The sequence below is a fragment of the Moschus berezovskii genome, chromosome 17 (genome assembly GCF_049115385.1).
Source record: "Moschus berezovskii isolate FMDL1 chromosome 17, NW_MosBer_1.0, whole genome shotgun sequence".
Lineage (NCBI taxonomy): Eukaryota > Metazoa > Chordata > Mammalia > Artiodactyla > Moschidae > Moschus > Moschus berezovskii.
Genome location: NC_142476.1, coordinates 60927791 through 60955239, shown reverse-complemented (window position 1 = coordinate 60955239; position 27449 = coordinate 60927791). Strand labels below are relative to the sequence as shown.

The 27449-nt window shown below is 44.0% G+C and overlaps 1 protein-coding gene across 1 annotated transcript in view; it reads left to right on the top strand.

The window, feature by feature from the left end:
* SMYD3 (SET and MYND domain containing 3) overlaps nucleotides 1–27449 on the top strand; it is a 744849-nt gene that overhangs the window by 614576 nt on the left and 102824 nt on the right. Inside the window, exons 9-10 of the mRNA XM_055419738.2 lie at nucleotides 21386–21473; nucleotides 25866–26040. Of these exons, the coding sequence (XP_055275713.1) occupies nucleotides 21386–21473; nucleotides 25866–26040 (263 nt within the window). The remainder of the gene's footprint in view (nucleotides 1–21385; nucleotides 21474–25865; nucleotides 26041–27449) is intronic.

The window sequence follows — 27449 nt, the reverse complement described above, 5'->3', positions numbered from 1 at the left end:
CTGCCTCTTGCTACCCTGCTGCTCCAGAATTTATATTTTGTGCAGAAACCGGAGGGGTGTTTTTCAGGAGGGACTTCTCATCCACGCCCCATTCACTGGAAGGAGAGATAGAGTGATCCTGGTGAGGTCACCATGTGGCCTCTGCTGTTCACCTTTCTAATTTCAGCCCCTCGGCAGGGACTTACCAAGCTCTTTGCTGTCTGGGGTCCTTGCACATGGCTTGCCTGTGCTTGAATCAGTCATCTGTGTCTCTGGGCCTCCCCAGCTCTTTCTTCATCATTCTTCAGCTCAGCCTGCCGTCTTTGGAGAGGCCGCCTTGACTCCCCTATGAAATAAGGTGCCTCCTTCCACGTTATTCCCTGATGCCTCTCTGTCTCCATTAGAGCACCATTACTACATATCATTATTGTTTGTAGCTGCCTGTGCTCACTTGTTAAGAAAGTCAGAAGGACTTTATCAGTCTTGTTTTCCATGGTGTCCTTAATGCCTAGCACACTGCTGCCATAGTTACAATCGATCGTAACAAATTTGTGTTGCATGAATGAACTGGTCAAAAAATACTGCTATTTGCCTACTATTAAGCTCTATAGGATATGCCAAGTAACTGTATTACTAGAAGCTTTGAAATGACTTTTGCTTGTAAAACAGTTTCCTAATAGTGTAAATGATGGGCTTCAGGAAAGAATATTCTCACCTAATTTTTTCCTCCAATAGTTTCTAGGTTGGAACATGACCTATCCCAGTTCCCAACACCAAGGCTTACAAACCTGCATGCAAACCACCCGGAAAGCCTGGGTGCATTGTTCCAGTGACCTAGTCGTGAGACCCCCTCTCTTAACCCCTTGCATACTTTTCTCTCAGAAAGCACACATTTCCAGCGTGTGTGAAACTAGACTTTATTCACACAGGGTGGTGTGTACCAAGATATGTGATGTTTCTAAGCTGATCAGGAGCATAAGGAAATGGCAACCACTCCAGTATTCTTGCCTGGGAAATCCCATGAAAAAGGAACCTGGTGGGCTATAGTCCATGGGGTTACAAAGAGTCAGACATGACTTACAACCACAGGAGCATAAATATTATTCACATTACCCTGTTGGATATCTTCATTTTTTATAATTAACTAAGTGTAAGAGGGTAGTTTCATAGAGTCCTATAAGCCCAGGACTAGAAAGGACCTTAAAGGCCCTGCCCAACTAGGGCAGGAACCTCTTTGGGGTTATTCCTGCTGGTGGGTATAGAATCAATGTGAACCCATTTTTGGTGGAGATCTTAGTACACTCAGTGTCTTGGGGTAGACTGTTTCGCTCTCAGGCAACTGTGGTTCTCAAGTTAATTAACCTCATGAATTCAAACTTGTCTTTTTAAACTTACATCAGAGTTCTAGTTCTGCTTAGTGGAGCTTGTGCAAGTGTGCGGGTGTGTGCTAAATTGATTCAGTTGTGTCTGACCCCATGGACTGTAGCCTACCAGGCTACCCTGTCAACGGGATTCTCTAGGCAAGAATACTGGAGTGGGTTGCCATGCCCTCCTACAGGGGATCTTCCTTACCCAGGGATCCAGCCCACATCTCTTACATCTCCTGCATTGGGAAAAGGGTTCTTTACCACTAGTGCCACCTAGAGAGTAAATAGCATCCTTACTCCACCCATCAGAGTATTGGAGGCAGGTAGAGTAGTGCAGGGGGCTTTCCTGGTAGCTCAGCTAGTAAAGAATCCGCCTTCAATGCAAGAGACCCTGGTTCGATCCCTGGGTCAGGAAGATCCCCTGGAGGAGGGCATGGTAACCCACTCTAGTATTCTGGCCTGGAGAATTCCCATGGACAGAGGAGCCTGGCAGGCAACAGGACTAAGCACAGTATAGGGTAGCACAGAGCACTCAGGCCATCAGTTAAGCAGCCAGGAGTTCAGTTCCATATCCATTACTTTCTAGCTACTTGAACTTAAAGATGTTACTTCGTCTTTCTCAACTGCAGTCTTCTTATCTATAAATTAGGGACTGAGTGGTGTTTACCTTCTACCTTCTTGAAATGATTAAAGGAGGTAAAGCACTTAAAGTAACTAGTTCAATATATCTCAATAAATGTTATTATCATTTTTTCCCCTGCAGCTAGCCAGATCTCTGAAATTCAGCCTTATCTGTAACATAAGGGAAAGAATGCCTACCAGTGAGTGGTCCAAGGTTGACTTCATTTAGTCCTAAGACATGGTTGATTGGTCAGTCAGCCAGGAATCTATACATGCATTCTCAACCTAACCAGATTTCATTATGTTTTCTTAAAAAAAAAAAAAATCACTCTACTGAAGTATGATTGACATGCAAAAAGCTGTACGTATTTAATATATACAACTGAACAGATCTAGAGATAAGTGCACACCAGTGAAACAATGACCACAATCTATGCTGTAAACATGTCCGTCACCTCCAAAACTTTCCTTTTACTACACTTATTAAGCTTTTGTGAAAGAACGCAAGATGAGATCTACCTTCTTAGCAAATTTTAAGTGTACAGTACAGTGTTATTAATGGCAGGCACTATTTTGCAGCGTAGGTCTCAGATTTTTATTACCTTGCCCTCAGAACATCATGAAAGACTTAAATACTTGTTGAAGTAGAGATATATGTTATTAGGAATGTTCACCCTGTGCACTTGTACTCGGTCTCCGTGAGGAGGTGAGTGCAAACTGCAAGGTTTGTTCTTGTTCCCCTACTGGTAACTCAGGAATACCACTTTATCCTTTGAAGTCTCAGTAAGCATTAGCCAAAGAAAGACACTGAGTTACCTGATGGCAGGGGGCTTATGTGTTTATTATGCACACTTTTATTTTTGTTTGTGTTTTCTTGGGACCTCGTATGCCACCGCTTTGGGCTTCTGCTGCCCCTCCCTTTCCTCCAGTTCATCAGAGGAATAATAATTGTTTCATGCTGTCTCTGCAAAGTTCTTTGACTACCCTGGGATATTAGTTCATCTGGAATTAAACGTTAAGAACTTTGCTAAAGATACCTTGTTCTGCTCTGTCCTGTTTGAGAATAATTTCTCTGGGGAGAAACGGAAGGGGGAGAAACCTTAGAATCATGTAACTCTGTTCTCTGTGTTGTCTGTTGATCTCATACCACTCACCCCAAGCTGTAAATCCCTTTGTGCTTGCTTCCTCCCCACTGAGCCCAGAACCTTTCCTGAAAGCCAAAGTCCTTCAGCACTCCCTTCCTTACAGTCTCCTGGGTGACTGCTCCTCTCTGGGACTGTCCTAGGGTTGTCTGCTCTTGTCCCACCTTCTGTTACGATACAGCTTGTGTGTGTGTGTGTGTGTGTGTCTGTGTCTGTGTCTGTGTCTGTTTAGCCATTACTGTGAGGCAGTTGCCGTGCTGAGTACTTTACACACATTGTATTTTGTCTAGTCCTGATGCTAGCTGTGTAAGGTCGATTCTGTAGTTCTGTTTCCTGTTGGGAAATGCTTAACAGCTACTTTAGCATCACGCTCTCAGATTTTGTTCAGGATGGGGAAGTGGTGCCATTGTATGAATAGAAATGGGTACAGAAAATGTGAGCTTAAATGATTATCAAGAATTGATGCTTTTGAACTGTGGTGCTGGAGAAGACTCCTGAGAGTCCCTTGGACTGCAAGGAAATCCAACCAGTCCATTCTAAAGGAGATCAATCCTGGGTGTTCATTGGAAGGACTTATGCTAAAGCTGAAACTCCAATACTTTGGCCACCTCATGTGACGAGTTGACTCACTGGAAAAGAGTCTGATGCTGGGAGGGATTGGGGGTAGGAGGAGACGGGGACGACAGAGAATGAGATGGCTGGATGGCATCACCGACTCTGTGGACATGAGTTTGAGTGAACTTCGGGAGTTGGTGATGGACAGGGAGGCCTGGCGTGCTGTGATTCATGGAGTCGCGGAGAGTCGGACATGACTAAGCGACTGAACTGAACTGATAGTTTCCCAATAGTTTAATGATGAATGTGCCCTCATTATCAAGACTATATGCTTTGTTAGAAAATGAAAACACATGAAAAATGGGAGTGGAGACATGGGAGCGCAGTTCTAAAATCTGGTATTAGCATCATGAAACCTAGATTACAGAAGTGTCGCTGGTCTTCCTGGAGCTTAAACAAATGTGTGTTGGTTTCTTGGCTGAATTGTAGTTGGAGCAAAGAAAGGTTATTTATCTGCTTATGTGAAAACCTCACCATGACTGGCTTCTCCTCCTCCCCGTCCAACTTCACGTTTATTTCACCTCCTCCTTTTCTGCCATCCCTGCCCCCGTGGAGCAACAATAGGTCCGAGTTTGGAGCAAAGTCAGAGACCTTGGTATTCCTTAAAGCACATTCCTTCTGGTACAGGCGTGGACATGGGGGCCTCTGCTCTTTATACATTTCTGGTGGGGCAGGAAGTGAGCGTTCTGTGGATGCCTTGGTTGGTTGTTGGTAGTTTAGTTGCTCAGTTGTGTCCAGTTCTTTTGCTACCCAATGGACTGTAGCCCACCAGGCTCCTCTATTTGTGGGATTTCCCAGGCAATAATACTGGTATGAGTTGCCATTTCTTGCTTCAGAGGATCTTCCCAACCCAGGGATTGAACCCGAGGCTCCTGCATTGGCAGGCAGAATCCTTTACCGCTGAGCCACCTGAGAAGCCCCTGTAGATGCATAGAGTGAACTAAAGCCCCCGATAGACATAAAACTGGCATTTCCCACAGAGTCATCTCCCACTGATGGTGAAAAGCAGGTTCCCTCACTTGTGAATGAGAAGTCTCTGAGAACTCTCTGAATGAGGTTCTGTCTACACTTATACAGAGCAAGAGGGATATTTCACATTTGTCTACTTGCAGAAAGGAATTCCATGCCTATTTTAATTGATGATGAGCATTGAGTAATATTAGAATCTCACTTTCAAGTAATCTAGGAAGTTAAACAAATAGTAAAATAGCAATGTTACAGGAAAATAGCTGGGGCTGTGTACTTTGACCCATTGAGTATGACTCACAAAGAAAATAAAAACCGATTAAGATATCATGATTTTATAAATCCTCTGTAATTGGCATCATAGCATTCCCTGGGGCAAGAGGTGTGAAAATAGGATTAGGTCCTCTTGTATACACCCAAAATGTCGTTTGGACACCCAGAATTTGATAGGGTCCTTATCAGACATCAGTGTTCGGACTATACCTATACCTGTACTAGTTGGGGCAGAACTGAGATTTGACATTGCGCACAAGCCGGGTCCACCTGAAAGATATTCATGGTTCAGGAGATTCAGTGAGTGTTCTTTGGAAGCAGGAGTATACTGAGTATATGCTGCAGTGTGTGTTTCCGGTTTTACCCAGGATTTCCAATGTGCCCTCCGTGAGATCACTTGTCCCGTTCTGTACTTCTCTCTCTTCCTGTGAAGTGGGGACATCTCTGGTCATTGTCTGGTAACGTTTATGAAGCTGCGTCAGACTTTTGTCTGGAAGGCTCTGTTAACAGTAATGCCTGCTTGGTTTACAAGATGCTTACAGGAAAATGGAGGTGGGGGTGGGGTACCGAACATAGCCGGTGCTTTTATCTTTAACATTATAAAAAGGTCCCCTGGCCAAGGGCCAGATTGGAGTTTCCTGGAAGATAAAATGCAGATGTGTGCTTTTATGCCAGGGAACGCTCGCCATACCTTCAAGCCTGCACTTCACTTCCAGGACAGGCACGGTTGCTAGGGAGAGCATCTGAGTCCTGGTGATTTTGTAAAGGGTCTCTTGTCAGTTCGAGGTGGGGCAAAAAAAAAGTTGAACTGTGGTCACCTCCTCTCCCAGACCTTAGAAGGAGTGGTCTCTCTGCCAGACCCTCAGCTTATGAGTAATGCCCTCTGGAATGACCCCCCCCCCCCACCCCAATCTGCCAGCTTCCAGGAACAGAGCTCTATGTGAATTAATTCACAGACAACAGAATTATTTTAGAAGAACTGGAGGAGTGCTGGCTTTTCTCCTCTGGGAGACAAATGCAATTCTGGGCTCTTTATTTCTGAAAATATGACTGAGAAATTAAAGATAATTATTCCTCTCAAGTTGGGACATTTCTTTGGAACATCTGCCTGTGTGGCACACAGTTTGTTGATTTCAGTGCTGCCTTACAAGTTGTTAGTAAGAATTGGTGAATTTGTGCAAGCCAGCTCTGAAAAGGTAGGGGGTGCTAATGGTAATTGCATTAACTGGGGTTAAGGGACAGATTCTGATGTCACATTAAATCATTTCCTTTGGTTGCCCTTATGATTACCTCCTAAAAGAGTACATCTAGACTTCTGATCAGGACTCATTATCTGAAATTGTTAGTGTGAGCCCCAACTAAAATAGTCCCTAAGTTTGAGAGTTAGTCAGTCATGTCAGACTCTTTGTGTCCCCATGGACTATTGCAGCCTGCTAGGCTCCTCCGTCCATGGGATTCTCCAGGCAAGTATAATGGAGTGGGTTGCCATTTACTTCTCAGGGCATCTTCCCGACCTAGGGTCTCCCACATTTCAGGCAGATTCTTAACCATCTGAGCCACCAGGGAAGCCCCCCAGTTTGAGATCACAGATTTAACAGTCTGATGTACTTGCTTTAGGAGATAAGCAAATACCATGCTCTTGTGTGAGTTTGGAATGTTCCCACCACTAATGATTATATGTGCAAGTGTTCAGGGGGACGTGTGGATTAAATAGTTACTGTCAAGCTCTTGGTTTGGTCGAGTGCACTACTGGGTTGGGTCTAGTCTTTGCTCAGTCCTCTGCACACTTTCTCTGCTCTGACTAGTATATTTTATAGTGAGAAAAATCAGCTTAAAATAGAACAAAGGAAAAAAACAGGATGAAGCTGTTCGTAACCTGTTGCACAACCACAAATTTCAAAGTCTTACCCTTCAGAATTTCAGGTTTCTCTTCGTGCAGACACCAGAGACATAGGTGACTAATGGAGTGGAATGATAGGTTTCCATCTCCATGGCAACTTTAATCAGGTTCTCACCTGGTGAAGCTGAGCCAGGAAGCATTGTTAGCCTCCAGGGCGCACAGCTGGCCAGCAGCAGAGCTGGGGCTCCAGCATCGTTGTTTCCGTTTCATGGTGCTGCCTGTCACACACTCCCTTATGCCAGGAGCATGAAAGTCAAATCCTACCATTGTTCATCTTATTTATAACTGTCTTTGGAAGAGCCACATCTAGGTCATGTAACTGTTGCTCTTAGAACATTGCCTCTATACTTAACTTGGGTCTGTTCAGCTGCGCTTTCAAGCATCTTCCTCTGTTTGCAGAGGAAAGTGAAAGCAGCTGTTCCTAAAGAAAGAATGACGAGATGGAGGTGTAGCAGACAGACGGAGTTGAGGGCTGGTGTTTGTGTCTCCCTTAAAATAACACCTGCCCTGAGATTTGGGGGTATGCTTTACCTTACTGAGGGTTGCCAGTGGGACAATATTTCCTGTAAAATAATTTGCATTTTTTCCCAGTCTCAAGCCTTCTTCCTTGGGGTGGTTATACAAAAGGATTGGCAGGACTCTGCTAGGAATTGCAACAAATTCTGCTTAAGTGTGTTTTTGCAAACAGAGCCAGTAGCCTTCTGCTTGGAGAAGGCAATGGCAAGCCACTCCAGTACCTTGCCTGGAAAATCCCATGGATGGAGGAGCCTGGTAGGCTGCAGTCCGTGGGGTCGCTAAGGGTCGGACACAACTGAGCGACTTCACTTTCACTTTTCACTTTCACACATTGCCTGGAGAATCCCAGGGACGGGGGAGCCTGGTGGGCTGCCGTCTATGGGGTCACACAGAGTCGGACACGACTGAAGTGACTTAGCAGCAGCAGCCTTCTGCTTCAGATAACCCCATTACATACTCTCAGGAGCGTGTGTATTTTTGTGGGAGGAGTGTCTGCCACTCCAGTGTCTTCATACAATCTTTACTTGCCTTTGTATATCAGCTGGTCATGCTAGTTTTTCACCCGAGCGTGTATGCGTGGTCAGTCCTATCCGACTCTTTGCGACCCCATCGACTCCAGGCTCTTCTGTCCGCAAAATTTTCCAGGCAAGAATGCTGGTGTGGGTTGCCATTTCCTTCTTCATGGGATCTTCCCAAACCAGGGATGGAACCCATGGCTCTTGTGTCTCCTGCATTGGCAGGTGGATTCTTTACCACTCTACCCCCTGGGAAGCCAGTTTTTCGCACATGGTTACATTAAAGGCAGATTTCCAGCAAGCACCACTGACATAGGTAGGCTTTCAAATCCCCCAAGTGTGTGGATGCAGTTTTTTTATTTCCTCTAAATTGACATGATTTTAAATAAGCAAATGAGTTTAATTCTCAGAGAAGGAGTTTTAGTCGCTGTGATGGGAACACCCAGCACAGAGGGAAGGGAGGTGTCAAGGTCACAGCTGGGAAAGGCCAGTGGTTCTTAGTCACGCTCAAGGCTTTGATCAGTTTCCTAGAAGCCCTGAAGGGGCATGCCCCTTCCTTCTGGCAACTCTGTGTTCCTGTACATGTAACATTGACCCTGCAGTTGGTCCCATTGTATGGCCTTGTGGAAATCTGTAGCTGCAGTAGAGGTATGGCAAATCAAATTTAACCAGCATTGGCAAATGCTGACAGCAGCAGTGGGAACCAAATGTTCGGTGGAGAAGTGGAACAGGGCTGCCGTGGGCCCAGGTGGTTTCGTGAACCTTCTCTTCAGCATCAGCGATTATTTGGTCTGGGCTTAGTGCTCCTAGCTGCCCAAATGCTCCTCACCTGGATCCAAGACAGTGACAGGACTGGCTATCTGGAGGAGGCCTGCCAACCTGAGAAGACCTCTCTTCTGGGGTCAGCCAGCTCGGGGACCACGAGGGGGCAGGAGGCTAGAGCTTCGGTCAGGCTCTGGGAGATGCAGAGTTTCGAGCCTGGCTGTAGATTCTTGGTGCACATCCCTTGCAGGCGCTGAGATTTCACCATTTTATGAAGAAGATGAAAGAAACTTTGCAAGGTGATTGTACTCCATGCACATCCTAATGACATCCTTCTTTTCATCGGCCTCAGTGTGACCCGTAGCTACGGTCAGCACGGAACCCAGTGGAAGATACACAGGGGACTGTGCCTGTGGAGGGCAGAGGTTCTTGATGCATGACAGGAGTTTGTCTGGATGACTCAGTTGAGGAAGAGGCTTCCAGGCAGAGGGAATGAAATACACAGAGATGTGGGGGCGGGCAGTGTGGTTCTTGATTACATTGTAATTTGCTCCCTCCTTCATGAGGGTGAGACTTTTTCTCCCTCCCACCAACAAAACAGACTCCAGTCAGACCCCCAGTTTCTAGGACGGGAAGTGAAAACTAAGGGCACGATGCCATTCGTGATATTAGTGCATCTAGTAAAGGTTAGAATGTGTATCTACTCAGGATTCTTACCACCGAAAAACTTAGCTTTAGCAAGATTAAATACCTTGCCAAGATCACTCAGCTATGGAGCCGAGATTCATTTTAGGACTAAATCAAGTGTTCTTTCACTAAGTTCTAATTATTGTGTACCACTGCTTGTTAATTGCTAATTAGAACATTCTGCAAGTTGAGCATGCTTCATTGAGAGAACATTCTTTTTCTTCTTCTCTGTCCATAATGCCCACTGACTGGTTTGTGGTTGATATGAATAAGAGCGAATGCTCTATTTTTAACCATTTTTCTGCTTTATGAAAGAGCTATTTTTCCCCTCAAGTTAAATCTGAAATGTTTTCAGTTGTGTTTTTTTTTTTTTTCAAAAGAGGTGGACATTTGGTTCCTGTGGATCATAAAGATTTTGAATGATGTTTAATCTGTTAAGTGAGTGAGTGAGTGAAAGTTGCTCAGTTGTGTCTGACTCTTTGCAACCCCATGGACTATACCCAGCCAACCTCCTTTGTCCATGGAATTCTCCAGGCCAGAATATTGGAGTGGGTAGCCGTTCCCTTCTCCAGGGGATCTTCCCAACCCAGGGATCGAACCCAGGTCTCCTACATTGCAGGCAGATTCTTTACCATCTGAGCCACCAAAGAAGGCCATATTAATCTATTAGTCCCAGTATATTATCTATGAACCAGAGGACCTCAGTAAAAAGCACTGCAAAATAAACTTTGTTTCTCTCATAATTTTGATTTCAGGACTTTCCAATTTCTCTCCTAAGTGCAGACACTATATTTGAGCCTCATTTTGCTGTAGAAACAAAACAGACCACAAAAAACTTCTTCTTTTAAGACACTAGAATTATTGAATTACTGGAAAAGTTTATGTGTTCAGTAATTTTATTTCCCATCCTGTACTCATCTCTCTCCAATCCAATCTAATTAGAGTTTGCATGAGGATTGGATAACAGGAAGTACAGAGAAACAGATTGCCTTTCTCCTTTTCCTCTTAATGTGAACCATCTGAAATTAACCCAGTGCAAGAGTTTCAACATCAAATGCTTGTGAGCCAAGTGAACACATCTGTGTAAGTGTTCCAGATGCAGAGTAGGTCTGGATGGCTGCCTCTGATGTTTGAACCTGATAGAGCCACTGGCCACTTCCCCAAGGATGTGCTCAACCAGTCCTGCTGGATTCCAGCCTTACTCTATTAAAGAGACTCAGATTTCCAGTTCTATCAGGGACCACTGGCAGCTGGCAGGGATGCTGCCTACTCTGAAACCCAGAGGAAGCATTTGGCCAACTGAATGTAACTGTGTGGACTGACACCCTTTGATGTAGTGGATTCTCATATCATCTGGTACCTATTTTTTACTCTTAAGGGAAAAACGTTTATTTGTTGAGCAGCTTTGCATGGGGGAAGTTGGATGGCCTTTCTGATGCATCCACGGGTAGTTGAGGGCAGGGACCTGTCTGCCAACTGAGTGGCAGGAGGCTCGGGGTGATGTTGGAGGTAGAAGCCAGGGGAGTCAACAGAGCTCACTTGCAAACAGTCTTGATGCTGCTGTCTGGGAACACAGGTCGTGAGCCTGTGTGGAATTCCGTATGCTGGGGTAGAGGTCACCTTTAGGTTCTAGACAGATATCTAATCATTTGGTAAGTACCAACAGTTCCAGTAAGAACATGCCGTTTTCCGACATAACTGTGACATAGTAGTATTAGAAATAAGTCAAGATAGAAATATGGAGTAAAGAGAATAATCTTACTGTTTCCTCAGTTGAGACTGTCTTTGTTGCAGAATTAAGGTATTTTGTTCATTTTTTTTTGGAGTTTAAAAAGTGTATTTATTTATTGTTGGCTGTGCTGGGTCTCCGCTGCTGTCCTCTGGCTTTCCCTAGTCGTGGCGAGCAGGGGCAATTCTCTGGTTGTGGCGTGCGGGCTTCTCTTGCTGTGGAGCACGGGCTCCAGAGCACAGATGCACGTGCTTAGTTGCCCCACAGCATGAGGGATCTTCTCAGACTGGGGATCGAACCCACGTTGATTTGTAACCACTGGGCCACCAAGGACGTCCAAGTTATTTTATTCTTGTGATACTGTTACCAGTGGATTGTAGGAGATGTTTCCTCTCTCTGCATTCACTTACTCTGTCACCAAACATTTACTGAGTAACCCACCATGATGGCACGGGGAGTAGATATGATTAGGTCAAGGTCCCTCAAGGAGTTCTGAACTAATTGAGGAAACATCAGATCGTTAATGACATCTCGGCGCTAAGAGAGAGGTTTGCAAGGTTTCCCGGGTGGCTCAGTGGTAAAGAATCTGCCTGCCAGTGCAGGGGGCATAAGTTTGATCTGTGAGCCAGGAAGATCTCAAATGTCACAGGGCAACTAACCCCAGGGGGGCCACAACTACTGAGCCTACATGCCCTGGAGTCCATACTCCACAAGAGTGGTCACTGCAATGAGACGCCTACACACCATGAGAGAATACTGGAGTGGGTGGCCATTTCCTTCTCCCGGGATCTTCCTGACTTGGGAATCAAACCCACATCTCTAATGTCTCCTGCATTGGCAGATGGGTTCTTTACCATTAGCACCAACTGGGAAGTGGCAAGGAAAGAGCAGAAAACTGCAATCCTAGTCCTGACAGAATCCAAAGGGCAAAGATTCCACTTGGAAGAGTAGGTGTACTGGCAGTAAGATGGAGCCAGGGGATGGGTCAGATTTGGGGTGGGCCTGGGAGAGAAAAGAATGGGAACGAATGAGAAAGAATCAAGTATCAAGAGCAGAAATTCAAATTGTGGGGGTGTTTGTACCTGGCCTCTGAGAGGGCGGGGGCAGATAGAGAAGCTTGAGTAGTTGAAGGGGGAAGGGAGAAATTCAGGAGATTCATTCCTACCCAGGTTCTGAGAACAGCTGGCGCAGTCCTGCTTTAGATGAACTATTTCCATGTTTTTATTGTTTAAAATGGAGTCACTTTTTAAGGACTCTTCTGGAGCTGTGTGGGAGAGTGGTCACCAGAAGAAGAACCGAACTAGCTCTGCACTGCTCTAGGCCCTAAAGTGGTCAGGTGGTCATGAGACCAGCTTCTTATTTTACCAGCGAGGAAGCTGGAGGCAGACAAAGGAGGGCGTCTCAGGGAGACAGGGACAGGATGGAGGTGCTGTTGGGGCTGGAACCAACACGTTCTCAGTTCTCGTCATCATTTCCCAGCAGAGAGAACCTTCTTAGGAGTTCTGCTTATAGTCTGAGTTATGTTTATCATTTGTAGAAAACTCAGCAATACTACATTTGATTTCAAAACAAAACACACACACACATATATAATGTATAATATAATATATATTTTATATATAAAATACTCTCCCACCACTGAAAACAAATTTCAGGACTCATTCATTCAAGCCCATTTTACAAGGTAAAGCTGAAATTCGAAAAGGAATTAAAAAATGTTTTTTCCTAAATGATAGCAAACATCTTCGATACTTTTGGGTAAGAAATAATGAAATAAATTTACTAATTCATACCTCAGGGGCTGTGAAAAGAGCACACTAATTTACTCCTATATTTGCAAATTGAAAAAGGAGAAGATTTAAGTTCTACTTCCCTAAGTAGTCTGTTTGTGTATATACGTTACACACATACACGCACACACTCCCCTTTGAATGGTCTCCTCCTGACTGGCCCCATTTTAGGGACAGTTATGGGAGAATGGAATTGGGAGGATCAGGACATGTCAGTGGGGAGGTGTGTTGGGAACCTGAAAGTGGAGACTGTCACCTTGGTGAAACACTCCAGGTGTGGATGTTTAGCTGTTAGTGAATGTCTTGTTCCAATATATAGCGCTCCCTAGAGCTATTGTTTCTGAATGTTTGGAAACAATTTCCAAGCTTGCCTGCTCTTCTATTAAGTAAATAAAGCCTTAGGCTCAACCCAAAGAACAGCTAATCAGATAATGGTGGGAATTTAGTTGTGAATATAATTCCCATATGAAATTGTTCTGCCTTGGGCCATGGTCTCACTCTGCTTGGTGGAAGAATACAAGTCCCACTGTGGGCTCTATGTTGGAGGAGTCCATTGCGTTTTCTAAGTGCTAAGACTGGGAAGATCATAGGACTTGATATATGATCAATTAAATTAAATTGATTGGGGGGGTTCAAGATGGGGAACACATGTAAAAAAAAATGTAATAGTTTCCCTCAGGAAAAAAAAAATAAACTGATTGAGTTGAATATATATTCAACTTTAGTTCGGTTGCTCAGCCGTGTCCGACTCTTTGCGACCCTATGAATCACAGCACGCCAGGCCTCCCTGTCCATCACCAACTCCCGGAGTTCACTCAAACTCATGTCCATCGAGTCAGTGATGCCATCCAGCCATCTCATTCTCTGTCGTCCCCGTCTCCTCCCACCCCCAATCCCTCCTAGCATCAGATTCTTTTCCAGTGTTCAACTTACTGTTTGACAGACGTGAGTTTCACCTTTTAAGCAAGCCTAGGAATAAAGCAAATTCAAATTAAACATGAAGATGGTGGGAAGAGCACGGGCTCTGGAGCCAGACAGACTTAGATTTGAATTTTATGTCTGGCAATTCGATGTAGAAGGGACATTTGTAGTGGTTGCTTAAGCTTTAGGACTATCTTGTGCCACCTTTGTAAATTATAGGTATTGATCCCCTATGGGGTGGTGAGAGGAATAAAAAAGAGACATATAAGAGCCATTCCTATTGTTATCATATAAATGTTCATTTTCTCCTTCCAGAGCCATTCTGCAGATGTTTAAGTGAGCTTTTGTTCCATACAAGGTTCTGAGCTAGGTATTTGGGAATGGCAGAATCAAAGAGGTAAAGAACCTGCCTTCAATATGGGGAAACCCAGTTCAATTCCTGGGTCAGGAAGATCCCCTGGAGAAGGAAATGGCAACTCACCCCAGTATTCTTGCCTGGGAAATCCCATGGACACAGGAGCCTGGCAGGCTACAGTCCATGGGGTCACAAAGAGTCCAACTCTCCTGAGCAACTAACACTTTCACTTATCTTTGAAATGAGGATGGTATGACATGCGCACAAATGACAGCCCAGGAACTGTAACTGCACTGGCCTCCTTGTTGCTCCTGGAACATTCGGGCCTGCACCTGCTTCTGTGCTGTGGGACTTACTGTTCACTCTCCCTAGAATTCTCGTCTCTGCTCCTCACCTCCTCCTTCACTCATGAGTCATCCTCTCAGCAGTGCCTTTCCTGATCACCCTAAACTCCCTGGGATCAGTGTTCCCCTTCCCTCTTTCCTGGTTTTTCTTTCTGACAAATGTATTTTTTACGTGTGTGTGTGTGTGTGTGTTCTGTCACAAGCTCCTCCTCCCTCCTCATTGTAAACACTGTGATCGTCTGATGTGTTTTACTTTTCTCAGTCAGTCAGTTCAGTTGCTCAGTCGTGTCCGACTCTTTGCCACCCCTTGAACCGCAACACGCCAGGCCTCCCTGGCAACTCCCAGGGAGTTAATCACCAACTCCCGAAGTTTACCCAAACTCATGTCCATTGAGTCGGTGATGCCATCCAACCAGCTCATCCTCTGTCATCCCCTTCTCCTCCCGCCCTCAATCTTTCCCAGCATCAGGGTCTTTTCAAATGAGTCAGCTCTTTGTATCAGGTGGCCAAAGTATTGGAGTTTCAGCTTCAACATCAGTCCTTCCAATGAACACCCAGGACTGATCTCCTTTAGGATGGACTGGTTGGATCTCCTTGAAGTCCAAGGGACTCTCAGGAGTCCTCTCCAACATCACAGTTCAAAAGCAACAATTCTTCTGTGCTCAGCTTTCTTTATAATCCAACTCTCACATCCATACATGACTACTGGAAAAACCATAGCCTTGACTAGACAGACCTTTGTTGACAAAGTAATGTCTCTGCTTTTTAATATGCCGTCTAGGTTGGTGATAATTTTCCTTCCAAGGAATAAGAGACTTTTAATTTCATGACTGCAATCACCATCTGCAGTGATTTTGGAGCCCCCAAAAATAAAGTCAGCCACTGTTTCCACTGTTTCCCCATCTATTTGCCATGAAGTGATGGGACCAGATGCCATGATCTTAGTTTTCTGAATGTTAAGTTTTAAGCCAACTTTTTCACTCTCCTCTTTCACTTTCATCAAGAGGCCCTTTAGTTCTTCTTCACTTTCTGCCATAAGGGTGGTGTCATCTGCATATCTGAGGTTATTGATATTTCTCCCAGAAACCTTGATTCCAGTTTGTGCTTCATCCAGCCCAGTGTTTCTCATGATGTACTCTGCATATAAGTTAAATAAGTAGGGTGACAATATACAGCCTTGACGTACTCCTTTTCCTATTTGGAAACAGTCCATTGTTCCATGTCCAGTTCTAACTGTTGCTTCCTGACTGGCATACAGGTATCATACCAAGAGGCAGGTCAGGTGGTCTGGTATTCCCATCTCTTTCAGAATTTTCTAGAGTTTATTGTGATCCACACAGTCAAAGGCTTTGGCATAGTCAATAAAGCAGAAATAGATGTTTTTCTGGAACTCTCTTGCTTTTTTGATGATCCAGCAGATGTTGACAATTTGATCTCTGGTTCCTCTGCCTTTTCTAAATCCAGCTTGAACATCTGGAAGTTCACGGTTCACATATTGCTGAAGCCTGGCTTGGAGAATTTTGAGCATGACTTTACTAGCGTGTGAGATGAGTGCAATTGTGCAGTAGTTTGAGTATTCTTTGGCATGGCCTTTCTTTGGGATTGGAATGAAAACTGACCTTTTCCAGTCCTGTGGCCACTGCTGGGTTTTCCAAATTTGCTGGCATATTGAGTGCAGCACTTTCATAGCACCATCTTTCAGGATTTGAAATAGCTCAACTGGAATTCCATCACCTCCACTAGCTTTGTTCATAGTGATGCTTCCTGAGGCCCCCTTGACTTCACATTCCAGGATGTCTGGCTCTAGGTGAGTGATCACACCATTGTGATTATCTGGGTCATGAAGATCTTTTTTGTACAGTTCTTCTGTGTATTCTTGCCACCTCTTCTTAATATCTTCTGCTTCCGTTAGGTCCTTACCATTTCTGTTCTTTATTGAGCCCATCTTTGCATAAAATGTTCCCTTGGTATCTCTAATTTTCTTGAAGAGATCTCTAGTCTTTCCCATTCTGTTGTTTTCCTCTATTTCTTTTCATTAATCACCAAGAAAGGCTTTCTTATCTCTCCTTGCTATTCTTTGGAATTCTGCATTCAAATGGGTATATCTTTCCTTTTCTCCTTTGCTTTTCACTTCTCTTCTCTTCACAGCTATTTGTAAAGCCTCCTCAGACAGCCATTTTGCTTTTTTGCATTTCTTTTTCTTGGGGATGATCTTGATCCCTGTCTCCTGTACAATGTCACGAACCTCTGTCCATAGTTCATCAGGCACTCTATCTATCAGATCTAGTCCCTTAAATCTATTTCTCACTTCTATATAATCATAAGGGATTTGATTTAGGTCATACCTGAATGGTCTAGTGATTTTCCCTACTTTCTTCAATTTCAGTCTGAATTTGGCAATAAGGATTTCATGATCTGAGCCATAGTCAGCTCCCAGTCTTGTTTTTGCTGACTGTATAGAGCTTCTCCATCTTTGGCTGTAAAGGCTATAATCAATCTGATTTTGGTGTTGACCATCTGGTGATGTCTATGATGTCCATCTGGTGAAGTCTATGATGGAGTAGCCGTCATAGTCAGCAAGAGTCCGAAATGCAGTACTTGGATGCAATCTCAAAAATGACAGAATGATTTCTGTTCATTTCCAAGGCAAACCATTCAGTATCACAGTAATCCTAGTCTATGCCCTGACCAGTAATGCTGAAGAAGCTGAAGTTGAACAGTTCTATGAAGACCTACAAGACCTTTTAGAACTAATACCCAAAAAAGATGTCCTTTTCATTATAGGGGACTGGAATGCAAAAGTAGGAAGTCAAGAAACACCTGGAGTAACAGGCAAATTTGTCCTTGGAGTACAGAATGAAGCAGGGCAAAGGCTAATAGAGTTTTGCCAAGAGAATGCATTGGTCATAGCAAACACCCTCTTCCAACAACACAAGCGAAGACTCTACACATGGACATCACCAGATGGCCAACACCGAAATCAGATTTACTTCTCTATCCTAGAGCAATGCCTACAGGCACTTAGTAGATACTAATTGAATAGGTGAGTGATCAAATTAATTACCTTCAGATACTGAGAGGGTGGGCTTCCCAGGTGGCACTAGTGGTAAGGAACCTGCCTGCCAATGTTGGTGGTGTAAGAGATGTGGGTTCGACCGCTGGGTCAGGAAGATCCCCTGGAGGAGGGCATAACAATCCACTCCAGTATTCTTGCCTGGAGAATCCCATGGACAGAGGAGCCTGGTGGGCTACAGTCCATAGGGTTGCAAAGAGTCCAGCACTACTGAAGCAACTTAGGACCCTCACATGTACGGGGAGGGCATGTGCCAAACTCCAGTGGTCACAAAAGCAGAAGTACGTCATGGACTGTGTTCGTTCCTATGGCTGCTGTAACAAATTATCATAAAATTAGTGACTTAGCACAAACTTCTTATCTAGTCTATGGATCAGAAGCCTGACACAAGCCTCATTTGGCTAAAATCCAGGTCTTGGCAGGGCTACCCTCTTTCTGGAGGCTCCAAGCTAGAATCTGTTTCCCTGACTTCTCCATCTTCTGGAAGCTGCCTGTGCTCCTTGACCTGAGGGTTCCTCCCTCCATCTTCCAGCCCAGAAAAGGCAGGTTTAGTGCTCCTCACATCACATTGCTCTGACCTTCTGTTCTGCCTCTTTCCATTTTTAAAGACCCTTGTGATTAAGCGTCCCTGGGTGGTCCAAGTTGATTTCTTTAAAGTCAGCTGACCAACAATCTTAGTCCCTCTTGCAACTTAATTCCTGTTTGCCATGTAAGCTAACATATTCACAGGTTCTGGGGATCAGAACGTGGACTTCTTTGGGGATCCATTTTTCTCTGTACCATAAGGACTAACAAGTGAGATGATTTGCCTAGAGCCTAAGGTTTGAGCTGCCAGTAGTGAAATATAAAACAAAAATTTAATCAAGAATGGTCATGGTTGTCAAGATTTAATATGTGGGCTTATATGGGAGGCACTGGGAAGTTACTCAAGGCTTTGGAGTCATGTGTTGGAACTGAGGCTTCAGAAGATGAAGATGGACTTAGAGCAGGTTTGGAAGGAGATTGATGTTTACCTCTTTAAAAGCAATGGATTTTTTATTTCCCTCTTATACATATAGAAAGTGAGGTTCTTATTTAGAATGTCCTAAACAAAGCAGTGGAGAAGGAAATGGCAACCCACTCCAGTGTTCTTGCCTGGAGAATCCCAGGGACAGGGGAGCCTGGTGGACTTCCGTCTATGGGGTCACACAGAGTCGGACACGACTGAAGTGACTTAGCAGTAGCAGCAAACAAAGCAGAGTCCATTAATGGTGTCTTTTTAAAAACCATCCTGTCATATTACATGTGTGTACAGCACATATATAGAGAGACTCATAAAGCCCTGTTACACAGACACACACTCACACAGACACACACACACACTCTCTCTCACACACACACACACACTTCCTCATACACACCCCCTCTGCTTCTCTTTGTACTTGAGGTCTCTTTTCTGTGGTACTTGGTAGCCCTCTTTGTTTTTTTTTCCCCCGGCCCTGGCACACCCGAGTGACTTGTATCTTCCCACCAGTAACACAGGCTTATTTACTCAGGCAGTGATTCTCACAGGGGTCATTCTGTCGATATAAACCTTCCCTAGAAGGTATGTAAGAATCTCTAGGGAGATACATAGAGTTTGAAAAAGTCTGCCCTCCTTCAGTTTAACCACCACCCCACAGTGGCTGTGATTTGATATAACTTCCTAGAATTGTTCTTCTCCCTGACCCCCACTGAGAATCTAGTGGATATGGAATACCTGGTTTTGAATAGAGTCTGAGAATTTCTTACCTTTTTAATTAACTTGTTTGGCTGCACCAGTCCTTCATTGTAGCACATGGGATCTTTGATCTTCATTGTGGGATCTTTAGTCTTGGCATGTGGAATCTAGTTTCTGATCCAGGGATCAAACCCAGGCCCCTTGCATTGGGAGCGCAGAGTCTTAGCCACTGGACCTCCAGGGTAGTGCCCCAGAATTTCTTACCCTTTGATTAACCTCTTTAAAGCAGAACCATCCAGTAGAACTTTCTGTGATGACAGAACTGTTCTAATATATCTGTACTTCCCAACGTGGGAGCCACAGCCACATGTGGCTATGTGCTCTTAAAATGTAGACGTATAGGAAAAACAGAGGACCCAGTAGGAGGATGGACAATGAATAAGTGGTAGCTCCTACTTTCATTTTGAATTTCCTTTTTAAAATTTTTTTAGTTTATTTTTGGCTGGACTAGGGCTTTGTTGCTTCACAGACTTTTCTCCAGCTGTGTGCAGCATGTGGGAGCTACCCTTTAGTTGTGGTACTCAGGCTTCTCATTGCATTGGCTTGTCTTGTAGTGGAGCACAGGCTCTAGGGTACTCAGGCTTTAGTAGTTGCAGCTCCTGGGCCCTAGAACACAGGCGCAATAGTTCAGTTGTTCCGAGGCATGTGGGATCTTCCCTGATCAGGGATCGAACCCACATCTCCTACATTGCAGGTGAATTCTTTACCACTGAGACACCTGTGAAACTCTGAATTACTTTTTAAATTATTATTTATTTTTAGTTTTTATAGTAATCAAATTGGTTCACGTGGGTATAATTGTACTCATCTTTTACCTAGCCTCATTTTGATTGATGACTCAATATTTGATTAAAGTGTTATTCATGGGTCTCCTGACAAATGATTTTTGCTCTTAGCTCTGTTCTCTTTCCTGATAAATACATACATGCGTGTGCACTAAGGTGCTTCAGTCATGTCTGATTCTTTGTGAACGTATGGACTGTAGCCAACCAGGCTCCTCTGTCCAGGGAATTCTCCAGGCAAGAATGCTGGAGTGGGTTGCCATGGCCTCCTCCAGGGGATCTTCCCGACCCCGGGATTGAACCCAAGTCTCTTTTATCTCCTGCATTGGCACACAAGTTCTTTACCACTAGCGCCACCAAGGAAGCCTGAGTACATTCATACATACATATATGAATATATGTAGACTTTACTGAGACATAATTCACGTAGGATACAATTCAGTTACAGTGTTCGATTTGATAGCTTTTTGTGTAGCAATTTGTAGCTTTTCATCACATCAGAAAGTGATTAAAACTATCACCAGGATTGCTTTTAAACATTTTCTTCATCCCTAAAAAATCATTAGCAGTCCATCCTCAATTCTGTACACTTACCACCCTCCTGCCCTAGCCATTTGAAATCTACTTAACTGCCTGTATGGATTTATCTATTCTGAGCATTTCATACTGGTGAAATCATATAATATGTAGTTGTTAGTGACTTCTTTCACTTAGCATGATGTTGCTCATGTTTATCTATGCTGTAGCATGTTGTAGTACTTCGGTTCTTTTTATTGTCAACTAGTATTGCATTGTGTGACTATGCCACATTTTATTGACCCATTCATTGGTTGATGGTATTTGGATTGTTTCCACTTTGTTACTATGAATGATGTAACTGTGAACATTTATGCATAAGTTTTTGTATGAACATATATTTTCATTTCTCTTGGACATTGATGGAAGGAGTGGAATTGTTATATAATAACTCTGTTTAACTTTTAGAGTAACTGCCAGACTGTTTTCCAAAGTGGCTACACTATTTTACTTTCCTACCAGTAATGTATGAGGATTCCAATTTCTCCACAAGCTTACCAACATTTATTATCTTTTTTATTATAACCATCCTAGTAGGTGCGAAGTGATATCTCCTTATGGTTTTGATTTGCATTTCCCTGTTGGCTAATAATGTTGAGCATCTTTTCATGTGCTCGTCGGTCATTTGAATATCTTTGGAGAAATATCTATTCTTGCCCATTTTTTAATCAAGGAATTTGTCTTCCTGTGTTCTTTTAACGTGGCCTGAACAGGATGCTGATATGCTGACTGGTGATGAACAGGTATGGAAGGAAGTCCAAGAATCCCTGAAAAAAATTGAAGAACTGAAGGCACATTGGAGTATCCTTTTACCTATGGACTGAGTTGTTTATAGGATTGCTTCCTTACTGGTTGGAGCCTGATATTAATGAATCTAAGTCCAGGGTTTGACCTCTCCATGAGCCAGAGAGCTTCCTTCTGTTCCACAGTCACAGGCTGCATCCCTGTCCCCAGCCAACACTTTCAGAAATGGTGAGGGAAGATTGCAGTAAGGTCAATGTGAATTCCTCACCATCGTTAGTTGGTAATCAAAATTTATAGCAGGATTAGTAGGAGAGTATGGAGTACTCTCTTTACATATGTACAAGGTAACAAATTTATGGATTCCCTTCCTCCCATGACCTACATCTCTATAATGTATAGCTTGAAATCCTTATAATGTGTGGTCAGAGTTGCTGCACAGTACATTTTCTTGGCATAAATAGTAAGGACCGTGAGTGGGTGACATTTTAGAGTAAGAAGAGACCGTTTATGATGGAGGTCCTCTGGGAAAGCTCCACCGATGTTATACTGTGTGAAAAGTAGCCCAGATCAGGGACAGGGTTTATATAGGCAGAGGCTGAGAGGGAGCCACTTCCAGTAGTGGAATTAGCTTGAGCAAAAATATGACAAAAGGAAGCCACAAGGTAAGGAGAAAGAGACTAAGGTAGATTAAAAAAAGATTTCAAAACATTGTCAGATTAATCCAAGGCGCTAAGAAAATCTACAAATGAGGTTTCCAAAGTACAGTGTTCTTTAAAGAGTTGTAAAAGAGCAGGAGAGGCAGTTAGACAAATGTTCCTATTTTTTAAAGGTGAAATAAGTAATTTCTAAAATCTGTAGTCCAGTGGATTTTTGTTTGTTGTTAGCAGTTTTGGTAAAGAATCTTGAGCTGGTGACCAAAGGAATGGAAAGGAAGCTATGATCACCAGGATTCTGCAAGGGTTCATTAAGAGCAGGTGAGTTTGCAGAGTCATGGTTTTCTTTGGTAAAGTTGTATGTAGATTTCAGAAAGAGATTTGATTTTAAAAAGTAACCAAGAGATTTATGCTAGATGCTAGTGTGACCAGACATCTCATTAAATGGTAGAATAGCCATACTGCAAAACTGATGCTTACCGAATCACTATCACTGTGGAGTGCTCTGTTCCCAAACCAGTCCTCTTCCACCTTGTCTGAGGATGCAGAGCACAGGTTCATGAGATACTCAAAAGTATATGGATTGCAGGGATGGCAGAGGTGCGATGACAAAATCAAGAGCTCAAAAGATCTTTGAAGGTTTGAATGATGCAATGATGCCTGAGATGAAGATGAAATTCAGCAAGAGGGTATCTCACATCTTCTATTTGGCCAAAAAAGTTCAAGTGTATAAATATATATCAAGTTTGACAACAGAATCTGTGAAAGAATTTTAAGGGTTTTAGTAAACATCAAAATTCAATAAAACTTAAGAGTATGATACAATCCCCCCGCCTCAGGAAAAAAAAAAATCAAAATATTCCTGTGATCTTGGACTCCATGAATAGAACTAGAGAATAGAAAATGAGAAAGGTAATAGTATTAGTCCGAGCATATCTAAAATTTTATCTTCAATTTGGGGTAGGACATATTCAAAGGGATAGAGAAGAAAATGAGTTTTGAGGAATGGAACCAGGATCAAGTGGTATTTGAAACTTTGCGGACAGGATGGGAGACAATTGGAAAGCAGCCGAATCTGAGAGCAAGAGGGCTGTTCTCAGGCCCAAAGAGCGGTTGTTACCCTGCAGAAAAGACTTGTTCTGTATAGTCCCCTGCAGAGAAATTAGGGCCCAAGGATGATCAGTTAAGTCTCAATGGGATGAGCTTTACTGATGATGAACACTGTGCCAGGTGCCTTACTGCTTATAACCCACCTTATGGTCCAGGCAGGATTAAGAAGACACAAGCCTGCACTCCCAGTCCTCATGAGTACTTGGGTAGTGAATACATAGATTAATATTTGAGGGACATTGAAAGCACAGCAGTCAACTTTGGGAGGTTAAAGAAGGTTTCACAGAGGAGGCGACTGTCTGGGAGGGTTAGGAGGAGTTCACCAGGCAGGCGGAGGAGAAGGGGAGACCCTGAGGGAGAAGCCTGTGCCTGCATGGAAGGTGCAGCCACCTGCAGCCCAATTACAGTTGTTCAGTGTGAGAGACGGAACGTGGCCGGGCCTTGCTTCAGTGTCATGCCCCAGACTAGATGTTATACATAGGCTCGGGGACCATGGGAGGACTGTAAGCAGTGGACGATTGTAAGAGCTCAGGGTTGTCAGTCTTTGAGTCTCAAGAAGTTAACTCCCAGGTGGATTCACTGTGTTCCCCTTTTTCTTTCCCCCTTAATTCTCTTACGGTCATGGTAAACTCTGCAGAAAGGTGCCTGTCCTGGCGTCAGTACTCTTTTCTCTTCAGATAGGCTGTCTGCCCTGCTCTCCTCATTGGAACAGAGAGTGACTTGTGGTAAACACCCAGCAAATGCCAGGGACTAAATTTTTGAGCAAACATTATACATGTCAGCATTAGCTTGGGAGAAAAGCCGCTTAGTTAAAATTATTCCATTTTTTTTGCTCACTGAGGTGTTTTCACAGGAAAGGTTTGCCTTGTTTGCCAGGAGACTTGCCAGTGTTGCGAAGGGAAGTTGTCATGTGGTTCCTGCCAGCTTGCTGGGGCATAAAGCAGATGTATTCCTATCAGCGGCTTCATCTGGTTTTTACTTCCAAGGCTTGTCACCTTAAACCTCTTTAAAATGAGTTGGAGCGTATATAAATGAACAGGCAAATAATAATGGAAGTCACACAACTTGATGTTAAAATAGGGTCAGAGTCTTGCCACAGAAATGTCTGGGCATTGTGTAAGAGACAGTCGTTCCTCCTGATAATCCATCACTTATCTAATCCTAGGATGAAAAGCCACAGAGGTTAGCCTGGAGTTTGTTACAAAACCAGTGCATTGCCTAAGACACCACCTCCCCCAGCCTCTAGGGAATATATGCAGTAAACTTTAAGCACACACGTCAGATGAGTAAAACAGAAAGCCACCGAGTCACTTTTCTTCAGTAAATGTACCTCTTCCAAGACCACAGTTAATTCCTCAGAGACAGGACTTGGCCTAAAATGATAGAGTATCAAACAGAAAGGCTCGTTAGCCGTGTATTTTGGTGCTTGAAGTTCTACCCAGGAAGTTAGGCCTGTAGTGCCAGGTATTCTGACTTCAGAGGATTATATATTTCTTGTGAGGATTAATAAACATATGCGCTCTCGGGAGTTTAGGGGAGAATGGATACATGTATATGTAATGCTGGGCCCCTTTGCTGTTCACCTGAAACCAGCACAACATTAATTGGCTGTAACGTTAGCGATAGTTTTGAGTCATGTCCGACTCTTTGCAACCCCGTGGACTATAGCCCCCCAGGCTCCTCTGTCCATGGAATTCTCCAGGCAAGACTACTGCAGTGGGCTGCCATTCCCTTCTCCAGGGTATCTTTCTGACCCAGGAATTGAACTCAGGTCTCCTGCATTGCAGGCAGATTCTTTACCATATGAGCCACCAGGGAAGCCCCTCCCCAATAGAAAGTTAAAAAAGAAAGATATGAGCTCCCACTCACACAGTTGACTTGATTGGTTTATTTAAACTGTTTACCAGTGTTCTTGCCTGGAGAATCCCAGGGACGGGGGAGCCTGGTGGGCTTCCGTCTATGGGGTCACACAGAGTCAGACACGACTGAAGTGACTTAGCAGCAGCAGCAGCAATGTGTTGGAAAGCAATGCCCTGAGAGTCTGAATGCTGGAAGAAGTAGATTTGGCTGAGCACACACACATTGTTTAAGTATAGACTTGGATCACTTTTGTTTTATACTCAGAAAATTTGAGATCCAGTGGAATGGATTTCTTTCAATTCTTTCCCTTGTGTGTGCCTTTGGGTTGTGTTTTTGGTTTCATATATGCCCAAGGTTCAAATGACACAGAAGCAAAAATGAACTCCTCCTTTTTTAAAAGGAATCACTTTAAAGCTTCTTTAATTTCAGATGAGTTTTGAAACAGCAGCTAACAGAGTAAATAATTATAAAGTGAACTTAGTCTTTAGCTCAGTTTAATAAATAGCTGCATTCATTTGAGGACTAGGTTTCAAGAGAATTCATCTAGTAGGACTAGGAAGGAAGAATGACTCTCTGAAAATGTAATCCCCCAAAGCACAGGCTTGGTTGGAAGATGGTTTGTTGATGTAAACAGAATTTCCTTCTCTGAGACACCACTTACATGTTTTTGTTTCTCAAGTGTGTTTTCAGGCAGCTCATTTGTGCAAAATAATGGGAACTTCCTTCCCTCCTGTGCCTGGGAGCTCTTCAGCCTTGCAGAGAATCTCATTTTACTTTTGTTTTCTCTTGATGAACACAATGAATCCTTAACTGAGGTTAATAACAGAGTGGGAACAGGTTCTGGCCATGTGCCAGTCGATCATAAGCAGTAACGCTGAGCGGCTTCCTGATATCAACATCTACCAGCTGAAGGTGCTCGACTGCGCCATGGACGCCTGCATCAACCTCGGGCTGCTGGAGGAGGCGCTGTTCTACGGCATCCGGACCATGGAGCCTTACAGGTGAGTCGAGGGGACAGGCTAGAGTAAGGGGCAAAAACTCGAAAATGTGACCTCATGCTCATCAGAGCTGCTTGATAAGAGTGCTGCATCTGCTTCTCGCTTGGTGTGTAAAGCCAAACCTTTGTTCACTGATGCGTTCATTCATCATCTGTAAAGTTCCTTCCATGTGTCAGGCGCTGTGTCTGTGCAGGGACTAGTGAGATGCTGTCTCTATATGGAGCCAGTGATTCTAATAAAGTGCGCTGCTCGAGGTGGCAAAGGCAAGTGAAGAGCCCAGGGCAAGGGGGGCAGAGAGGAGTGCAGCACAGACCTAGCTTGGCAGCTGTGGCATTAGCTCTGCTGATCCAGGTGAGGACGTGGTGTGGGGCTCTCCGTCTGGCTGACAGCAGTGCTGGTTTCTTTCACTTCTCAGGGCTTCATGGTTCTTGGGGTGTCTTCACTTGAATCATTTGACCTCTTAACTGCCTTATGATCCAAACTGGAGGGCGGGGAAACAGCCCTCTCAAACACATCACTGAGTCAGAGGAAGGAACTGTTGGTCATTGTTTCTTGACTAGTCTCAGCTCCTCCAAGCCAGTGTGTGTTTTGCCCCCAATTAGAGGAACTTTGGGAGGAATAGCAGTGCTAAAGTATGGTGCTGAGAGTTTGGCACTGGTGGGTGTGGCACCCTGGTTTGCAATGGGCTAAGAACCTAAAGCTGTGGAGGTGACGGAATTCCAGTTGAGCAATTTCAAATCCTGAAAGATGATGCTGTGAAAATGCTGCACTCAATACGCCGGCAAATTTGGAAAACTCAGCAGTGGCCACAGGACTGGTAAAGGTCAGTTTTCATTCCAATCCCAAAGAAAGGCAATGCCAAAGAATGTTCAAACTACCACACAATTGTATTCATCTCACACGCTAACAAAGTCACGCTCAAAATTATCCAAGCCAGGCTTTAACAGGATGTAAACTGTGAACTGCCAGATGTTCAAGCTGGATTTAGAAAAGACAGAGAAACCAGAGATCAAATTGCCAGCGTCTGCTGGATCACTGAAAAGCAAGAGAGTTCCAGAGAAATATCTACTTTTGCTTTATTGACTACGCCAAAGCCTTTGACTGTGTGGATCACAACAAACTGTGGAAAATTCTTAAAGAGATGGGAATACCAGACCACCTCACCTGCCTCCTGAGAAATCTGTATGCTGGTCAGGAAGCAACAGTTAGAACTGGACATGGAACAACAGGCTGGTTCCAAATCAGGAAAGGAGTGGGTCAAGGCTGTATATTGTTACCTTGCTTACATGCAGAGTACATCATGAGAAGTGCTGGACTGGATGAAGCACAAGCTGGAATCAAGGTTACTGGGAGAAATATCAATAACCTCAGATATGCAGATGACACCACCCTTATGGCAGAAAGTAAAGAAT